A 17,590-nucleotide genomic window follows, 5' to 3' on the forward strand; every position below is an offset into this window, starting at 1 on the left:
TTGGATCTCTGTTGACCTTTGAGTGTATCTATGCTAACCTTTGTTCCTGTTGCTCATTCCCTTCCTCCTTTGCCTGTTCCAATTCCTGCTTGTGCGTCATGTCTTTCTGCTTACGTTAGATTGACTTTTTACTGTGGGGTAACGCAGAGCCTTTGGGCACCGTGGTAATCCACTTAACAGGTACAGTTCTGCGTGGGTTTTAAGTTAAAGAGATGTTGGCAGGTTAAGAAGAATGAATTTTAATAGGACATACCACCACCCCTCTTTCGGCACTAACATGCCAAATGATGGAAGCGTAAAAGAATTTTTAACTGTTTAATTTGCTTCCCACCACTTACGGTGTTTGCACCTCCTGATTCTCCCTGCTTGGACAGCAGAAACAGGTTCGGCACTTCTTCGTGCTTCCCTCTCTCAAGGTTGGGATGAGTCCAAGACCCTGCAGGGGAATGTTTGTTTCAAAAATAAACACTTGGCTATAGAACGGGGGGAACAGGCAATCAGACACCTTTGGTACTTCGGTCTTGTAAATGCTTGCGTGAGGTTTTTCTGAATTAAAAAGCAAGAACTGAGCAGGTGATCAAATGCCTCCATTGAAGACGCAGGAGGAAAATGGTGTCCTGATAGATCCTCTGATCTGTCCCTGGGATTCCTATCTTCAGGTTTCAGTTGAAGTAATTTCTTTTTCATTACAGTAGGCTGCATCATCTGACTTGACTTCTGTGTCAGTGTCTTCTCACTAGAGCTAGAGTAGGAGTGAACGTTCAAGGCCAAGATAGTAGTCGTGGATCCCAGAAGGCATTGAGCTGATTTTAGGAGAGCCTCAGCAATTCTGAGAATCAGGGCTCTTCTAGAAGGGAGAAATAGGAATCTGGGAACCCATGTTTCAGGCCACCACACTGAGAAAATTTGGTGATCTTCCATAAGCTAAAGCATCTTATACACCACCATATAGATGCTCCTTTTTTGAGGACTTTATGCTGTCCTTCAGTGCCATTGGTATCCTGTGCTTTGCTATTGCATAGGCAAGCTGTTGCATTGGCCAGCCTGCCCATTTCATCTTTTGACTTTCTTTAATTTCCCTGCAGTGCCCGGGCATTGCTTTACCTAAGGAGAGTTGTCAGTCACACCACTCCTGACTCAGTAGTTGCTTAAAGGCCTGTGCCTGAATTCAGACTTAGTCCTGCTTGCATTCTTAAGTCATGGTTGCCAATTTCCTACCCAGAAGCTGGGAAAAGGTGGTTTGGGAAAGGGTCTTAACCTCTGCTCTTGACTCTCTGTGTTTGCCAAAGTTGTATTGGAAAACTGCTTTGAGAACCTTTCTTAACTTTGCACCCCCTCTGTCCACAGGAACAATGGGAGAAGCAGGTCAAAGAGGAGGGAACACCTCTGACCAAGTATTATACTCAGTGGAAGAAGCTAAGAGAGAAGGAGATACAACTGGAAATCAGCGGCAAAGAAAGAGTAAGAATGAAATGTCTAACTTACTGAACGTCATCTGTGCTATGGGAAGCCAGGAGAGCCATGTCCTGGCAGCAGGATGATGGCTGCTCAAAACCAGCTCCACTGGTGTGAGCTGAAATTAGTTTGAGCTGTGTGAGTGCGTAGGCTGGGCATTTTTGGAAAGAGCAGGAGTGTGGCTGGACGGCAGCCTAGCCGGTGTCTTCACTGCATCTAGCTCTGAAGCCCCTCAGCACAGGAAAGACATGGATCTACTGAAGCGAGTCCAGAGGAGGGCCACAAAAATGAGCACCTCTTCTATGAGGACAGGCTGAGAGAGTTGGGATTATTCAGCCTGGAGAAGAGAAGCCTCCAGGGAGACCTTATTGTGGCCTTCTAAGTACTTAATGGGGGCCTACAGGAAAGATGGGGACAAACTTTTTAGCAGGGCCTGATAGGAAAGGGGGTAATGGTTTTAAACTAAAAGAGGATAAATTTAGACTAGATACAAGAAATACATTTTTTTACGATGAAGGTGGTGAAACACTGGCACAGGTTGCCCTGGGAGGTGGTAGATGTGCCATCCCTGGAAACATTTAAAGTCAGGTTGGATGGGGCTCTGAGCAACCTGATCCAGTTGAAGATGTCCCTGCTCATTGCAGGGGGCGTTGGACTAGATGACCTTTAAAGGCGCCTTCCAACCAAACTATTCTGTGATTCTGTGATTCAGCTCCCTGCGGATTTGTCTTGCTGGGATTTCTAGGAGCAACGTCTGTGTCCCCTGCCTGGAGCCTGTTCATATGCCCAAGTTAGAGGGTAGGTGAGGCAGGGTGAAGGAATGCTAGGTTAAATTTCCTTCTGTCCTTATTAAGGCTCACGCTGTTCAAGACGCGTTGGTACAGCAGCAGCCTTTGTAATTCAAGACTAGGAAGCTGAAGACAGTAGGGACAGAGCGATTGCGTGTACCGGCAGGGGGAGGTTGGGTACCAGATTCGATTGTCTCTGAGCAACTGGGGCAGTAGCTGTATTGTGGACGTTACTTTTGGAACAAGCATGTGATGTAATTTCGAAGTTTAGACTGTACACACAGTTCCTGTTCTGTGTGTTCACCTCCACATTCGTGGGCCTTCTCACACTGCATTGGGCAGTTTGCGTTGTTTCGTGCAAATTGCTTTGCTTTCCTGATAGTAAATCAGAGTGTGTTGAGCTCGTGGAGGCCTTTAGCTCTTTTTCCATCTCTGCAGAACGTGGCTGGATTGCCAGTCTAAAACCTAAATTTGCATGAAAGTGAGGGGGGGGAAGATGCCTCTCTTAGCAAAGGGAACATCAGAGATGAGTTCTGTTTTGCACTTTCTCGTTTCACCCGTGTGGGGGAGGCTGGTTGTGAGGTGGGACTTGCTGTCTGGACAGAAGTGCTCAGGCTGCCGTTTCCCACATCTCCTGCCCAAGGGAAGGCTCCTTGGCCAGTCCTCATGGCACTGTGCTCCGGGATGCAGAAGAGCCGGGGGGGTGGGATCTTGTTTGCATTAGGAGTCTAAAGGAAAGCTGTCTCGATGCTAATGCAATGAAAGTGGCTGAGCTAGGCTCTTGGCCAGGGAGCAGGAAATAGATATAATTGGTGTCTCCAGCGTATGGTGGGGAACAATTAAAATAATCGATGGGACATGAGGATGATTGGCTCTGAGCCAAGTCCCAGAGCGCAGTAGAAGACCTGGGAGATCCTAGAAATGCTCGGTATCGTATACTAGCCTGAGATAAGGAAAGGAGGCTGGAATTCCCTGGGGCAGCCGCGCAGAGGGAACAAAAGGCACACTCGTGTTCTGGGCAAACCCAGCAAGAGAATGTGGCCTTTACAGAAAGGAAATTGGGGAGGGGGAGCTGTGAGTGGGGCTAAGCTCTTGCCCAAAATTGACCCTGCTGGTGTGAGCTGACACTTTCCTGGCACAGAAGCAGCTGGCACAAGGGGAGAGATCAGCCCTCGGTGTAGACGACCCCCCATCTCATTTTAAAGGGAGGAGGGGAGCTGAAACGCCTTGGGGTAGCCAGGACCAGCTGAGGTGGAACGCTTCCCTTGAGGGGGATTGCTTTCCTATGGCAAGGCTCAAGGGGGTGACTTCTGAAACTAGGGGAAGTCTGAAGGGCAGTGACAGGGACTTGTTTTCTCTTGGAGGAAGTGGGCTGAACAGATAAGCTGCAGAGAGAGAGACAGACTTTAGAGTTAGCTCTCCGAAGGGCCTGTGGCTGCCCGACATCTTTGCTTGGTGAATGGGGCTGTTGTCTCTCTCGGTGGGGACTGCTAGCTTAATGATGCAGCATTGTGAGCCCCAGCAGGAGAGTGAACACCATGAGGCCCATTAGGGCTGGGAAAATCCATGTCCCATTAGCAGCCATTGGGGGGAAGAAATAATAACAGAAAAAAATCAGCCTGGCTCTCAGCTGGTATGAGCTGCAGCTTGCCTTCTGTAACAACGCTGACCCCGTCTGCCCATTCCATTTGCTTTTCCCAATGGTTTTTAATGGGATGTAGACTAATCGGCTTCGTGAGACTCAGTAGCTAGTAACCCTCTAGCTGGGGATTAAAAGACTGGTCCCCAAATTACCTAATTATTGCTACTGTGTGATGAACACAGGCTGTATCTGTGAGCTGTGGCTCAGTGCAAGCTTCATGCCTTTGCTTTGTGATCACTCCGCAGCCTGTAGGGTTTTCTGGTGCCTTTGTTTTGAGGTGCCCATCTTGAAGGCACTCCTGTGGAGTCTCAGAAAGTTGGAGGTAGCACAACTCAGCATGATTCAACACCAGGTCCCTTTTAATACGCTCAGGTTGAGTTCAACCGGTACTCATGTCACCCAAAACCGTAGGCTGCCTGTGGAAATGGGGACTTCTCCTAAGCAGTATGAAAATACAGAGAAGTCCCAACTAACAGCCTGTTACGTGCCCTGCACGAGATTCTGGAGAAATTTTTCGCAATGTTCAGATAAGTCTCTCTCCTTTGCTCCCTTGAATTGGAGAAGTTTGGAGAATTGGAGAAAACTGTTCCACATCATGTATGTGAGACATTTTACTCATACACAGCCCCATTAGCACTTTAAGCCTACTAAGTGATGTGTTCCATGATTTTTGCATTTCATTTACTGCCGCTGAGCAGTAAAAGTGACCGGGGTCACGGAGAACAGGACAAGCCAACAGGGACTTGGGCAGTTGATGCAGCAGTTGTTTGTTGTCAAAACTGGGATTCTGCTTCTGTTTGTGACACTTTCAACCTCAACTATTTCCTAGTTAGGCAATGCTGGACTCCTGTTTAACTGCTGCTGAAGAGTCATAGCTACCAGTGCTGCCAGGCAGGGACTCTGCAGGTAGAAGAGGGCCCAAAGGTGCTGCCTGTGACTGGGAGACTGCCAGAGTGAGCTCAGCATGTCATACCGATGGCATGCCACAGGGTACAGTTCCCAGTACCTGTTGGAGTGACCATCTGTGGGACATGAGAGGCCTTGACCCAAATGGAGCTACTGAGGGAGGACATCGTGGTCCGGGTCTTGGGCTGCAGGAAGCGCCGGTGCTTCTCCCCGAGGCTGGGATGATGGCAGCATGACCTGGCTGAGGCACTTGGAGAGGCAAGGACTGTATAAACTGAAAGGGAACAGGTAACAGGGACTGCGTCTGTGATCACAGCCTAATGCTGGGTTGGAAGCATTAGCTGCTGGTTTATTTTAGCTTCTGAGACCTTTGTGTTTTATTTCTGGAGCCTCTTACTGAATTGGTATTTCTGGAGGATCTCCCTCTGCCCTCCCACTCTCCGTAAAGTTACATGCCAGAACAGATGAGAGGAGTGAAGCACGAGCCTGTCTTGTCCACCAGAACTGGTAGGGGCTAAGGAAAACGTTTTCACCCTGGCAGCTCCCCTGCCCCACGCTGGAGCTTGCAGGAGCATATAACTGCCCTAGGAAAGGGGATGTCATTAGGTCAGCTGAGGGCAGTCGTTGGACGGTGACTCTGGATTGCTGCTCTTGCTGCGTTTTGCTTCCCAAGTCTCTTCTCTGGCATGCAGCAACTGCTCTTTGGAAAGCCAGTTGTGTGCTGGTTTCTTCAAGCATCTTCCAGCACAGAGAGAGCCCAGCAGATCTCTGCAGGGCCGGAGGAAGGAGAGGCATCTCATAGCAGAGCAGAGCAGGTGGTAAGATGATTTAAAATTAGGACCCTGCCAATGGTTGTTGGTGATTTGCTCCCCTTTCCCCTTCTCTGGCCAGCTTCTGACTTTCCATCCTGGAGCTGCAGGTTATTGCTTGTAAGTGCTCAGCTCCCGGAATCAATATTGCCCAGCTGGGGACCATAACAGTGAAACAGGCTGGGAGAAATTGCTGGAATTGGCTGCAGGAGCAAATGCGCGTCTCGGTGTCTCTCGTTGTCTCTCCCCCCGCCCCGTCCCCATTCTCTCACTCTTCCTCCGCTGAGAGCTGCTTTTCTGTACAGACTGTGCTTTGCTGCCATTCCCAGTGGGGGAAGCTCACGGGAGGGTTGAAGTGGATGTGGTCAGAGGGGAGCGTGTTGAGGGGTGGTCTGACGGGTGGGAGAGAGCAAATGAGTTATTACTCGCGGGGCGAATGTTTCCAAGCAAGCTAATGTGTGCTAATGCATGAGTGCTTCCCAGGAGGTGTGCAGCCGGGCACGGGCAGCGGGCAGCTGATGTTCAGAGAGCACTTGGGATTTAATTTGCATTCTGATTATCTTTGCCCTGCTGGCCTGAGCCCTTGCAAGTAAATCCTCCCCCTAATCCCCCTCCGGAGAGGTGTAAAGAGCAGTGAGGTGGTGTCAATTGCAAGTACTTAATGGCATTGATATTGGCTGTCTGCAGCAGCAAGGCTCTTGGCCCATTGATCTCCATAAGGGCTAGCAACCGGGGAAGCCGTGGTGCGGACAGACCTTAAGCATCTTCAGCACCTTGCCATTTAACTGTGCTGAAATGTGCAGCCAAAAAGACAGTGCCTTTGCTATAGCTGTCGCAGCTTTTGGCGTCGGTGGAAAACTGCTACTTCAGAGGTGACCAGCACGGTCTGGCTTGACTGTGCTTGGCTGCCCAAGCTCACAGGGTCTGCGCGGCTTTCAGCCCAGAGATGCAGGACAGCCAGCTTGTCGTGGATGTCTTACATTTTTATCTGTGCTAAGATACCAGCAGTAGATGGCCCATTAGCAAAAGTAGTTTATTAGGTAAAGATCAATAGAGCAGTGGTGCTTTGCATGTATCATTCACCTTTCTAACTGACGTACAAATCTCTCCGTTGCTGCCCTGGTTGGCAGCAGACAGACCCAACTGTTCTTGGCAGTGGGGCTTGCACACACTGGGCGAAGCCAAGCTCAGCATTTTATGTTTAAAAGTACAAATTAAGGTTATTCTTACTGTTGGTTTTGGTTTTTTCCAGCTTGAAGACTTGAACTTCCCAGAAATCAAGCGTAGGAAGCAAAATGAAAACAAGGAAGAAGATAAGAAGGAATTCAAGGACCTCTTTGACCTGGACAGTGACTCTGATGAGGAGAATGTTGGATTCCCTATAAAAGGTATGGGGCTGGTGCTGGGCATACATTCTCCTTGTCCAGAATTCTGTGTGATGTGGGTCAGTACGGCCCTGCCCGAAGCGGGGGTGCATCCTGTCCATCTTCCATTCAAAGATACATGGTTAGGGAGAGAGAGCACAGGACGATGATGCCTTTTAGAAGCTTTTTAAAGTGACAGGCAGAAGATAGTTGGAAGGCTTTTATCTTTCTCTCCCTCTCCTGCTTTGTCACTCCAGCTCATTTTAAAGCCTTAGTCCTGCATTAGTCTTTTTCTGTGCATAACCCATGCTCTCTCCTCCCCTTAGCACCTTCCTTTTGTCACAGACGCTGACCTCCTCCTGACAGCCCAAGAACTCTGGCTGAATGCAGACCCTGCTTTCAAAGGCTGTTCAAGGTAGCAGCCACGGTTCATACTGTAATTCCCAAAGAGTGGCTTCTCCTTCTGGTGCTTATAACCTGTGCAGGTTCTGAGCTGAAGCCTCACCTTGGAGAACATAAAAGTGTTTGCTGTCTTTTTGCACCGTAAGTGGAGGTGCAGAAATCCACGTTTTGTTTCCTCACCTATGTAAGAAGAGTTAAGAATGTTTCTCTACCTGACAGCGTGCTGGCTCTTTGCCGTGTATGTCATTCAAACAGTAGCTATCATAGGGGCTGGCTACCAGAACAAGGATCTTTGATGGTTATCCTCTCTTTGCATGCGCTTCTGATTTATCTGTTTCATAGTGACTGATGTAGGAAGTATTCTTGACAAGCCAAGAAAGTCTGGAGCCTTTAGAGAAAATGGAGTGATGTCACTCTCTGGCTGTGACCACGAGGGGGCCACAGTAAATTGTGGAACCTGCCTGAGAAGTTCACCACAGAGTTTGAGGAAAAACTTAGATGTTCTTTTTGTAATTTGGAATGTTTGTGTTATCGCAGGTTTTTCTAAATGCGTTGTCATTCATACGGCAGGGCGACTTGCAGGAATACAGCGTTTTCTTGTTTGGAGATTTAATCTACGGATAAAGTCCTAGTTTGTTGTGCACATCGTAAGGCGTGTGGATAAATCTTGAGACTTACCACAGAACCAATGAGCGTTGTCTTCCTCACAGGCATCTGTGACAGAGGAGGAAGAGAAGGTTGCAAAACTCTTGTTTGATAGCTTGAGGTTGAAGTCAGTGGATTTTTGTAGGTGACCTGGCAAAGAATGGGAGGAGAGCAAAAGAGAGCACATAACCCACCAAGGTATTGAGAGATCAGTGTGACATCAACGTGATTTGCAGAGGTATATCCTTGAGATCTGGGGTTGTCCTGCCTGCTAGATGAGTCAGTGCCTTAGAAGAATCCCAGTGGCTTCGGAAAAGGCAGTTGATAACTGCAGTTCGGAAGGCAGGTTTGCTGGGAGCCGGGGAAACCCAGGGTCCCTTCCTGTGCCTCACAGGAACGGACTTTATGTACACTTGGGAGGTTTGTTGGACTGATGGACTTCTGGGTGTACACTGGGACCCTAACGAGGCACGTCTGTGATGGAAGTTACTGATGATACAGTACAAGGTCTCCGGCAGTTGTCTGTCTGGCACCTCACGTACACAGCTTCTACCTTGTTTGTGGTGCTTGTCTGCGCACTGTAGAAACCTGCTGAATATACAGGTTTGCCATCTACTCGTTAGGCCTGGCTTTTCCCCCTCTTCATGTGCTTGTGACATCTGTCCATGAGGTTCTTTGGCAGCTTTAAGGGGCTGACATATATTGCGAAGAGAGTGCAAATGAGGACAAAGCTCCACGTGACATCTAAGGGCTCTCCCTGCTCTGTGTCTATGGGTCCCACAGCTCCGGTATCTGGTCTGCGGTATCTGGTCGCTGAGCACTCATCAGCGCTGCAGTGTCAGTCATGGGCCTTGCCTTTCAACATTCCTGGGTCAGCTGCCTCTCTATAGCTTTTGTTCTTAGTAGGGTGTTTTCTGGAGGGAGGCAACGGGCCCTGAAGGCAGCTTGCATCTCAAGGAGCGACTGTGCTCAGCCCCACCATGGATCCTGAGGCGCCGGGTGGAGACAGCGGAGCCCTGGGTCTGTGCTGTAGCGTAGGGTGAAGTCCCCTCCAGGCAATGGTGTGACTCCACAGTGGGAAAGGGACAGGGAACAGGGAGGCTGGGAAAAGCGCCTGTGTCTTGGGAGATGCATACAATGAGCTCTTGTTCCTACTCTGTGTGGGGTGTGAGATGTTCCCAGCCGCGCTCTGCATTCAGTAACTGTCAGGGCTGGCTGCGGATGGAAGTCGGAGAAGCCAGTGCTGCAGTTCCCTGTCTCTGTGGCCATTGTTCTACCGGGTGGCCAGATGCAAGGGGATTTGGGAGGCCCTGCAGCTGCCGTGGCCTGTGTATTCGCTTCTTTACCTGTGAGGTTTGACGGCATAGCAATCTTCTCTCCTCAAATAAGGCAAAAGGGAGGGTCTGGAACAATGGAAGGACTTTGGTTCATCAGCCTCAAACTACTTCCAAGAGAGACATGTTGAGCAGCGGGTGGCAGAAATCTGGGCAGGGAGATAAGACTGCCCTGGAGGGACTTTCTGGGAGAAGAAAACAAGAAATATGGTGGCAAAGCAATAAATATAGCAGAGAATGCCCAGTGATGCTGACCTCCTTGAAAAGTGACAGGGAGTGACCTGATCCAAGACAGGTTGGTGCTATGAAAGTAACTATGACACTGATGTGCTGTGGGAACCTGGGAAGCTCATCGGAGCAGATCAGCCCTTCGGACACAACACTACTTCCAGATGTGGGCAGAAAGAGATGGGGCTGGTGAGGTACGCCCTCCCTGCTCTGGGAATGGAAGCCTTGAGTCTTCCTACCTTTCAGCTCCAGGGCTGGGCTGTGATTGAACGTGTTGAGGAGAGGGGTTACAGGCAGGTGTATAGAGATTCTGGTGTAAGTTAAACACCTCCAGTGCTCTTGCCGTATATCGATACACCAGGGAAGAGGAAAAAGTACGTTTAGGGCAGGGGGGGTTACGGGGTGGTCAGCAGCTTAGAGATGTTCTGAACTGAGGATTGCAGAGAGGCCATTTTATTTAATATCCACTGATGAATCTCTTGGTTCCCTGTTTGTGTCTGATCCTCGTTGTTAATGTGGCTTCCACAGCATCCTCTGGTAACACAGTAAGACATGCCACAACTTTAACTTAGACGCTGTTTGAAATAAACAATTATTTTCTTCTTTAAGCCTACTGCCCACTGAACTGGCTGATCAGCCTCCTGTGCTAGCTGCATCATCAGCCTGCTTTAATGGACCGTGTAGGATCCAGGCATAAGCCTGTCTTCGTCTGAATCCCACCCCCAGTTTTGCATTAGGCCAGAGGTGAAAGGCTGATAGCAGGCCATCCGCTCCCCTTGGCCCAGGCCTTCTTCTTCGTCCTGCAGGACCCAGCAGTAGCTAAGCTCTCTGATCCTTCCTTACCTTAACCTTAGCAGCCTCACAGCAGCCAAAACCGTGATGAGCCATTTATCTTTGACAGCAGCAGCCTTTTTCCTAGCTCCGTAAGCTTTGCAGGTCTTCAGTCTCTTCGTTCCTGAGTCCCAACCCCGCCTTCAGCCTTTGCAATAGGCCACAGGTCCCTGGTGGAAAAAGCCTCCCACCCATCTGAATCTTCATTCTCACTTCTCAGGCCTTGTCGAATCCAACAATGAATGAATCTCTTCTAAATCCTAGTGAGACTGGCAATAACTGACGTTTTCGTGTCTGGCGTCACGTGTATAGAAGTCTCTTTGGGTTTCTCTGTCAGTACTGGCACTTCTGTTTATTTTAGGATCTCCTGAAAGAACGGAGAGGGTGGTAGACAGTTCTTTGGACGTCGGTCAGTAAGTTCATCTGCACAAATCCGTATCCGCTCCCGGAGGTTGGGAGCGCTGGTTAGCTGCCTGTTGGTGCATCTTGTGTTGCTCTGGGAGACCTCAACCGAGATCAGGTTTGGGAGGTGCTGCTGCCTGGCCTCCCGCTCAGTGAGTCAATACGAAAAATTCGGGAGCAATAATTGAGGCAGGAGAGGGAGGGATGTCTCAGCACAGCTGGAGTGGGGTTTGAGACAGGACTTGAGTTCACGTGTCCTTCTAACAAGGCGACGCTGCCTCCTGGCTGTCTGTTCCTAGTGGCTTTGTTTTGGTCTACACCTGGCTGTGGTGCAGCCACAGCAGGGAATAAATTGCAAGCAGCGTGTTGGTGCATGCAGCAGATAGGGCTGCACAGAAAAAGGAAGGAAAGCGGTGAATTTGCAGGCATTTGTTTAATTTCGTGGCTCTGAGGAAGGTTCCCCCTACTCTTGCCTTGTGCAGGTGGAGCTGAAAGCTGCCTGCTCATTTCAGCGGGATTGGCAGACCCCCAGCATCCGCCCCGGGGGGGCAGGAAAGGTGGCGAATGCAAACAGTTCCATCGCATCAAGACAAGCTGCCCTCTGGAACCGAGAAAGCATTTGGCAGGCAGGAGAGACTCCCTCGCTTGGGTCTCTGCAAGGTCTGAAGAGGGGAGAGAAACAAGTTTGGACATTTCAGGGACCCCTGAGCAGGCAAGGGCGGAAAGAGCTGGGAGACGGGGAGGAAAGAGAGTGGATTTGATCAATCTGTGGTGTTGCTGGTGGGGGTGGGGAAGTTCATGCGTTCCTCTCATTTACCAGCTGACACATCTCTGGGAGGAAAGGCGGCTGCTCCTGGAAATTATTAATGGCTTAGAAAGAGGTGCTGGACTGCCTCGTCATGAGGCAATTAAAAGCGAGAAGGGAGTGTGGCTGCAGCGTCTCTCCGGGCCTGCCTGTAATGAGTGATCTGTCCACATTAGGTGTTGGTGTGCCTCTAATGAACTTGAACAGGTTTCTTCATTTATCCCTCACGTAATCATATTACATCAATTTAATGCCAGACCGGTGGGGGCCAGGGGTGTGGAAGGAGAGGTCAGACATTTTCATTTCCTAGCAGAATAATCACGGCCCTTCTCAGTGGCAAAATTCCTGCTGTGGGCTGTCAGCTTGAGGATCTAGGGACAGAAGCAGGAGGAAGAGGGGAGCAGCCCTGGTTAACTGGAGCATTGTCTTCTGGAGTCTTGCTGATATATGCTTCTGCCTCAGGAGATGGAAGTTTGAGTTCTTATGAAGAAAGGCTGAGGGATTTGGGTCTTTTCAGTCTGGAAAAAAGACGACCAAGGAGGGATCTTATCAACGCTTATAAATACTTCAAGGGTGGGTGTGAGGAGGATGGGGTAGGCACTTCTCAGTGGTGCCTGGAGACAGGACAAGAGGTAACGGGCACAAACTTGACCATGGGAAGTTCCACCTCAACATGAGGAGGAACTTCTTTGCTGTGAGGGTGGCAGAGCCCTGGCACAGGCTGCCCAGAGAGGTGGGGGAGTCTCCGTCTCTGGAGACATTCCAACCCCGCCTGGACGCGTTCCTGTGCCACCTGCTGTGGGTGACCCTGCTCTGGCAGGGGGTGGGATGGGATGATCTCCAGAGGTCTCCCTTCCAACCCCCACCGTTCTGGGATTCTGCGTGAAGGCTGTTGGGACCTCTGTGTGTATGCACCGGTGGAAGGGGAGGCAGGGGCCGAGCCTAGGGGAGGGGAGCAGGAGGCTGGAGAAGTTCAGTAAATTCCCCTTAGGGGCCTGCTGCCCATGTCATAGCTCACGGGAATGACCCGATACCCAATTCTTACCCACAGCTGGTTTCTCTGCGTACTCTCAGATGAGCTGATGGCTGGATCTGTCGGTGCTTTTGCTAGCGCTGCCTGATGGATGAGAGCGTGCCCCCCTCGGTTGTTGCCCGAGCTGCTCAGGTGCCTGTCAATATGATGTGGTGCAGCGAGCAGCGCTGCAATCCATCTCCTCTGGAGCCGGTGCTCTCCGCATGGCTGCGGGTGCCCCAGAGAGCTCCGTCCGTGAGATGTAGCTTCCGATCCCTCGGGGGGGCAATTGCACAGACGCTGGATGCTGGCAGAGCTGACAGATGGGTGAGAGCAGGGCGAGCCGGGTGATGGCGGGGAGCTGGGAATGCTGGCAGCCGGCTTATTCATGGCTCTGTATCCAGCTCAGTGAGTAACATTTGGTCAGCTGCTGAGGAGCGAGCATGGGGCAAAAAAATAGATGCCACGGTGGGGGCCCAAGATTCACAACGTGAGAAAGATGGACAGCCAGTTTCCAAGCAGAGAGTCTGAAGTGTGAATAAATAGCTGCTTCAGCAGCTTTGTAAGCAAGGGCAGGCAGCCGGCAGCACTGAGCTGGGCTTAGCTCGGGGGGGGGGTGGCTGGAGGGGGGCAAGAAGCAGCTGGTTCTTCTCCCTCTGTACAGAATTTGTATTCTATGATTTAAATGCCCGGTGACTCACACTGTCCCGAGGAGGGAGAGGGGAGAAGCACTCCTCCCCTGGCGTGAACTCAACCTGAGTGAAAGAAACCTGGTTCCAGAGGCAGACGATTTTCCCACAGGCCAAGCACCCAGAGGATTTTAATGCTTCCTCCCAGGCTCCCTGGGACCTGGCTGGCCATCTGCAAAGGGAATTTGCAGCAATATCTATTCCTAGACCTTTTTCTTGTGCCTAACAGAGGGAATAAACCTAAGAGATATTTACGAGGATGCCCCGAACAAGAGTCTACCCCTGTTTCCAGTCGCACATAACCATGGAGGGGTGGAGGTGGGAATACGCAGGCGCTATTGCTCAGTGGAACCAGCCCCTCTCTGCTCTCAGCTTTGTGACTGACTCCTTCTCCTTTCTCGTGTCTGTTCAGTAGGCCCATTTCTTCTCATTGTACTCTTCTGTCTGTCTTCCTCTCCTGGCTTTCATGTCTCTCTGAGCAGGGCAGACAGGTTCATGACAGACGCTTGGGTGCTGCGCCGGTGGTGCTCTGTAAATACCAGGTAGCAGCAAATCCCAGGTTTTAGCAGTAAAACCCTGCTATGGGCTTCTGAGGGGATTTCTCTGCCTCTCTGTGTCCTGGCCTTCCTGGCCTCTGAAAAGAAATGCATTCTTCTCTTGGCCTCTAGTGCAAAGGGACATGGCTTTTGGAGAAATATGGTAATTTTCCCTTTTAGTGTGTGCTCCTGAGGATGAATTTTGGGATGAGAGTACTTTGCCCTCTGCACATACCACCTGCACATGTGCTCGTGTGCTGCTCTTTATGTTTCCATTTACACGGTAAAAATACTTGCAGGTAAAGCCAAAAGCAAGCAGGCGTCAGACGACAGTTCAGCGGCAAGCAGCGAGGAGTATGGCGAGGATGATGATGAAGAAGAAGGAAAGTATGAAATCGAGGAGGACGAGGAAGAAGTGGAGGAAGACGACAGTGATTCAGATGGTAAGTAGTGCAGCTGGGCGAAGGGGAAGGGAATTATTGACAGCACTGGTAGCTGAAGGCTCCTTTGCATTCTGGGGGCTGCCCTACAAAGGAACCGTCTCCTCTTTTCTTGCTGTGCTGCTGTTCTGAGCTGCAGGGTGCCAGGAGGGACTCGTACACACACACACACACGCCCCGGACAGGGAGACTTGGCAGTTCAGAGTTTATACTGCGACGAGAGTGAAAGGGTTAAGGTCTTTGCAGGCCTTGCTCTAACAAGCCACCCGTCCCTTTCATCTCTTTTCAGGGGCCTCCTGCAGAGAGGCTCAAACAAACTCTTGAAGTACAGCCCACCCCACCAGGGTACAGAAACCTCGCTTCAAGGCTCTCCACAGGTTACACATGCGTGGGGGTGTGGAGGGTGCACTTTGCTTTTCATCTGAGCGGTGCCTGGGGTATGGGGTGCCGCACCGGGATAACCCTTTAGCTGCTGCTTCCCAACAGCTCCTCCCAGGGCAGGACTGGTAGGGGTCATCTGGGGTTTCTGCACTGAAGCAGCGGTATTTGCCAGGGTGGGTACAGACCCTGCTAGAACCACTGGCTTCGCTCTCTGCGTGGTCGCGATCACGTCTGCCAGTCAGTAGCTGCTGCCCAGAGACAGAACGAGTAAGAGCGGTGGGCGTCAGCGTGAGAGGCCACCAGTTCAGCGCGCTCCTCGCAGGCCAGATGAACGGCTGTCTGAATGGCTCCTGGAGAAAGCTGACGGCTGTGTCACCAGCGCTGTGCTAGACGCCAAGCCAGGCTTTGTCTCAGCTGAGGAGAGAGTATCTTCCCCTTCCGTCCCTTGCACGGAGCCACGGGCAGCGCCAGAGCCTGCTCGGCACCCCGACAGTGCCGCGAACCACGGTCGGCTCAGTCTTGCCTGTGTCTGCCAAGTCCCTCTGCGAAGCGAGCAGACGGAAGCTGGGCCTGCCAGGGGCTCTGGCTGCTGTGGTGTTCCTTTGCTGGTTTGTGTGTGCCACTTGCTTAGGCCTTTGTATGAGAGAGCCAAGGCTCTGCTCCTCGGCATGCCGTTGGGTGTGATGTGTGGTTGTGGGAACAGCCACAAAAGCGCCTGTGTGCAGGCTTCTTTACTAGTTTGGGGAGCAGGAAGGGGGAAAGAGTCCAAGTGAGAGCAAAATCCGACTGATTTAGCATGGCAGATGGCTGTGGCTTGGCATGCACACCCAAACCTCGGCACCGAGAATAGATGGGTATTTGATGCATGTTCTGACAATGCTGTAAAGGATAAAGAGGGAGTGTTTTCCCTCTCTGCCTACGGGAGCACTCAGACAAGCTGAAGGAATCGCACCCTTCCTTGGTGTCTGGGGGAGCAGGAACCCCGAGCCTCCCTTCCTTCACCCCTAGTGGCAGCTTCCTTCGCGTTGGGCTGTAGGAGCGTGGCGTGGAGCCAGCAGAGTCTCTTAGTGCCTGGATACTGGTGTAGCGGGAGCGACATTCAGGGCTGGGTGCTCCTGGCCTATGGCACTTTTTCAGACATCAATCAGGCGGGGCAGACAGGCAGATCCGCCCCTCCCAAGTCTTAAGCTCTGTGTGCCCAGCCTTCCTGTTGTGCTTTTTACCAAAACACACATGGCATGCAGCCGGGTCGGGCAATGGGACAGCGAGGAGCTTGTGCCCGTGACAGCTTCCCACCCTCCGGCAGCCGGAGCCTTAGGGGAGAGCTCGGCACATGCTCTCGGCGCCCTGGAGAGGCGCTTGTGTGGTCCTGATGCTCTGCTGTCACCAGGGCGGTTTTGAAAGCCGTGAACCGGAGCGAGCATCCAGCCCGATCCGGGCAGACAGAGGTAGCTTTTCGTCCTTTTTGGTGAGGGGGCCGAAGGGGCAGAGCCGGATGGCTGATGGAGGGAGCGCCGAGGAGGGCGAGGCAGCCATGTCCCGCTGCTGCCGCCCTCCACAACCCGTGAGAGGCTGTGGGCATAGGACCAGAGGTAGGAACTGGTGCTGAGCAGATGCTTTGCTGGTAGAGCCTAAGAAGGATGGTCTGCGGGGGTCCCTTTTGGAAGCAAGGTGTAGGAAGATCAAGCCACACTTTTGGAATGAGAGGGAGGGGCACTGGGAATGAGGACATACAGTCCTGCACAGCCCCTAGAAACCCGTTCTCACTTTGGTTCCCCACTATTAAAACACCGTTTCAAAAAGGAGGGAGCTTGGGGCTAGTCTTGCATTTGAGAGTCTTGCAGTTACCTACGAGGGCTCCGTTCTCGCAGCTCTGCCTGCCCAGCCTGCCGTCTCCAGCCAGGAAGACTGACCAGAGCTGGGAGGGCGGACGGTTTGGAGGCACCACCTGCCTCCTGCCCCCCAGGTCTTACTTTGTGTTTCTGCCTCAGGCACAACAGGAGTTAGGCCTCCTCTCCTCTCCCCACAAGTACTTCAGAGCCAGAGCCGTACCGAGCACCCCGCAGCACTCTCCTACCGCTATCTGGGAGCTGCAGTGGCGCCAATAAATTAATGAGTGTCTGGGATTAATTAGCAATGAGTTGCCTGGACTCGCCTCACTCTCGCTCCCAGTAAAGCAGGATTTACACCTCTCACTCTTTCCACCCACAGAGGAAGACAAGGAAGCTGCTGGGGTTTCCCAAGGGTCACAGAAGCAGAGGAACGGCACTCGCGGGATGTCACGATCTGACCTCGAACAGCTGGCCCAAGGAGAAGAGGACATTGTGGAGGACTTGGCTTTCTCTGATGAGGACTGAGCACCCTCAGGACCACCCCCCTCCAAGCCTGTCCCCTCCAGAGCTGCTGGGTACTGGATCTCCAGCCTCCGGTGCCTGTAGCTGGGTCTCAAAGAGGTGGTAAGAGCTGGGGAGCACGGAGGGTGGGAAGCCACCCCCAGGTGCCGCCGAGGACTTTCTCAGTGACGCAGCAGAGACGCTACTTGGACTCTCAAGCTTTTTCTACCAGTTATGTTTTTGTTAACAGTAAAATCGTGGCCATGTCAAAGCCAGTAAAACTGCTCAGGATAGGTAATAAAAAGCCCTCATTAAAATCTGCTGCTTTAAATAGCACAGGGTTCAGTTTCAGCTGCTGCTGGAGCGCAAGTGAGCTGACCAAGGGGAAGGACACGTTCTTTTGTCTAAGGGTCCTCCTGTCTGTCCAGCCAACCACCCACGTGGCCCCGTATTTTCCTCTGGGGCCCTCACCAAAGCCCTCCCTTCTGCCAAGACGTGGTTAGGGATTGTACAGGGTGTTTCAGAGCTTCATATCTTCACTGCAAGTGGAAGCCTTTATCGGTAACGTCGGAAGCCGCTCAGTCAGTT

The 17,590-nt window shown here is 51.7% G+C and overlaps 1 protein-coding gene across 1 annotated transcript in view; it reads left to right on the top strand.

Annotated features, from left to right (window-relative positions):
* The window catches only part of NOC2L (NOC2 like nucleolar associated transcriptional repressor), a 51,172-nt gene extending 33,853 nt beyond the window's left edge, over nucleotides 1-17,319 (top strand). Inside the window, exons 16-19 of the mRNA XM_074609453.1 lie at nucleotides 1,348-1,461; nucleotides 6,853-6,988; nucleotides 14,148-14,291; nucleotides 16,881-17,319. Of these exons, the coding sequence (XP_074465554.1) occupies nucleotides 1,348-1,461; nucleotides 6,853-6,988; nucleotides 14,148-14,291; nucleotides 16,881-17,026 (540 nt within the window). The 3' untranslated portion in view covers nucleotides 17,027-17,319. The remainder of the gene's footprint in view (nucleotides 1-1,347; nucleotides 1,462-6,852; nucleotides 6,989-14,147; nucleotides 14,292-16,880) is intronic.
* The last annotated feature ends 271 nt before the right edge of the window (nucleotides 17,320-17,590 follow it).

This window comes from Larus michahellis, chromosome 16 (genome assembly GCF_964199755.1).
Source record: "Larus michahellis chromosome 16, bLarMic1.1, whole genome shotgun sequence".
In the NCBI taxonomy this organism is placed as follows: Eukaryota; Metazoa; Chordata; class Aves; order Charadriiformes; family Laridae; genus Larus; species Larus michahellis.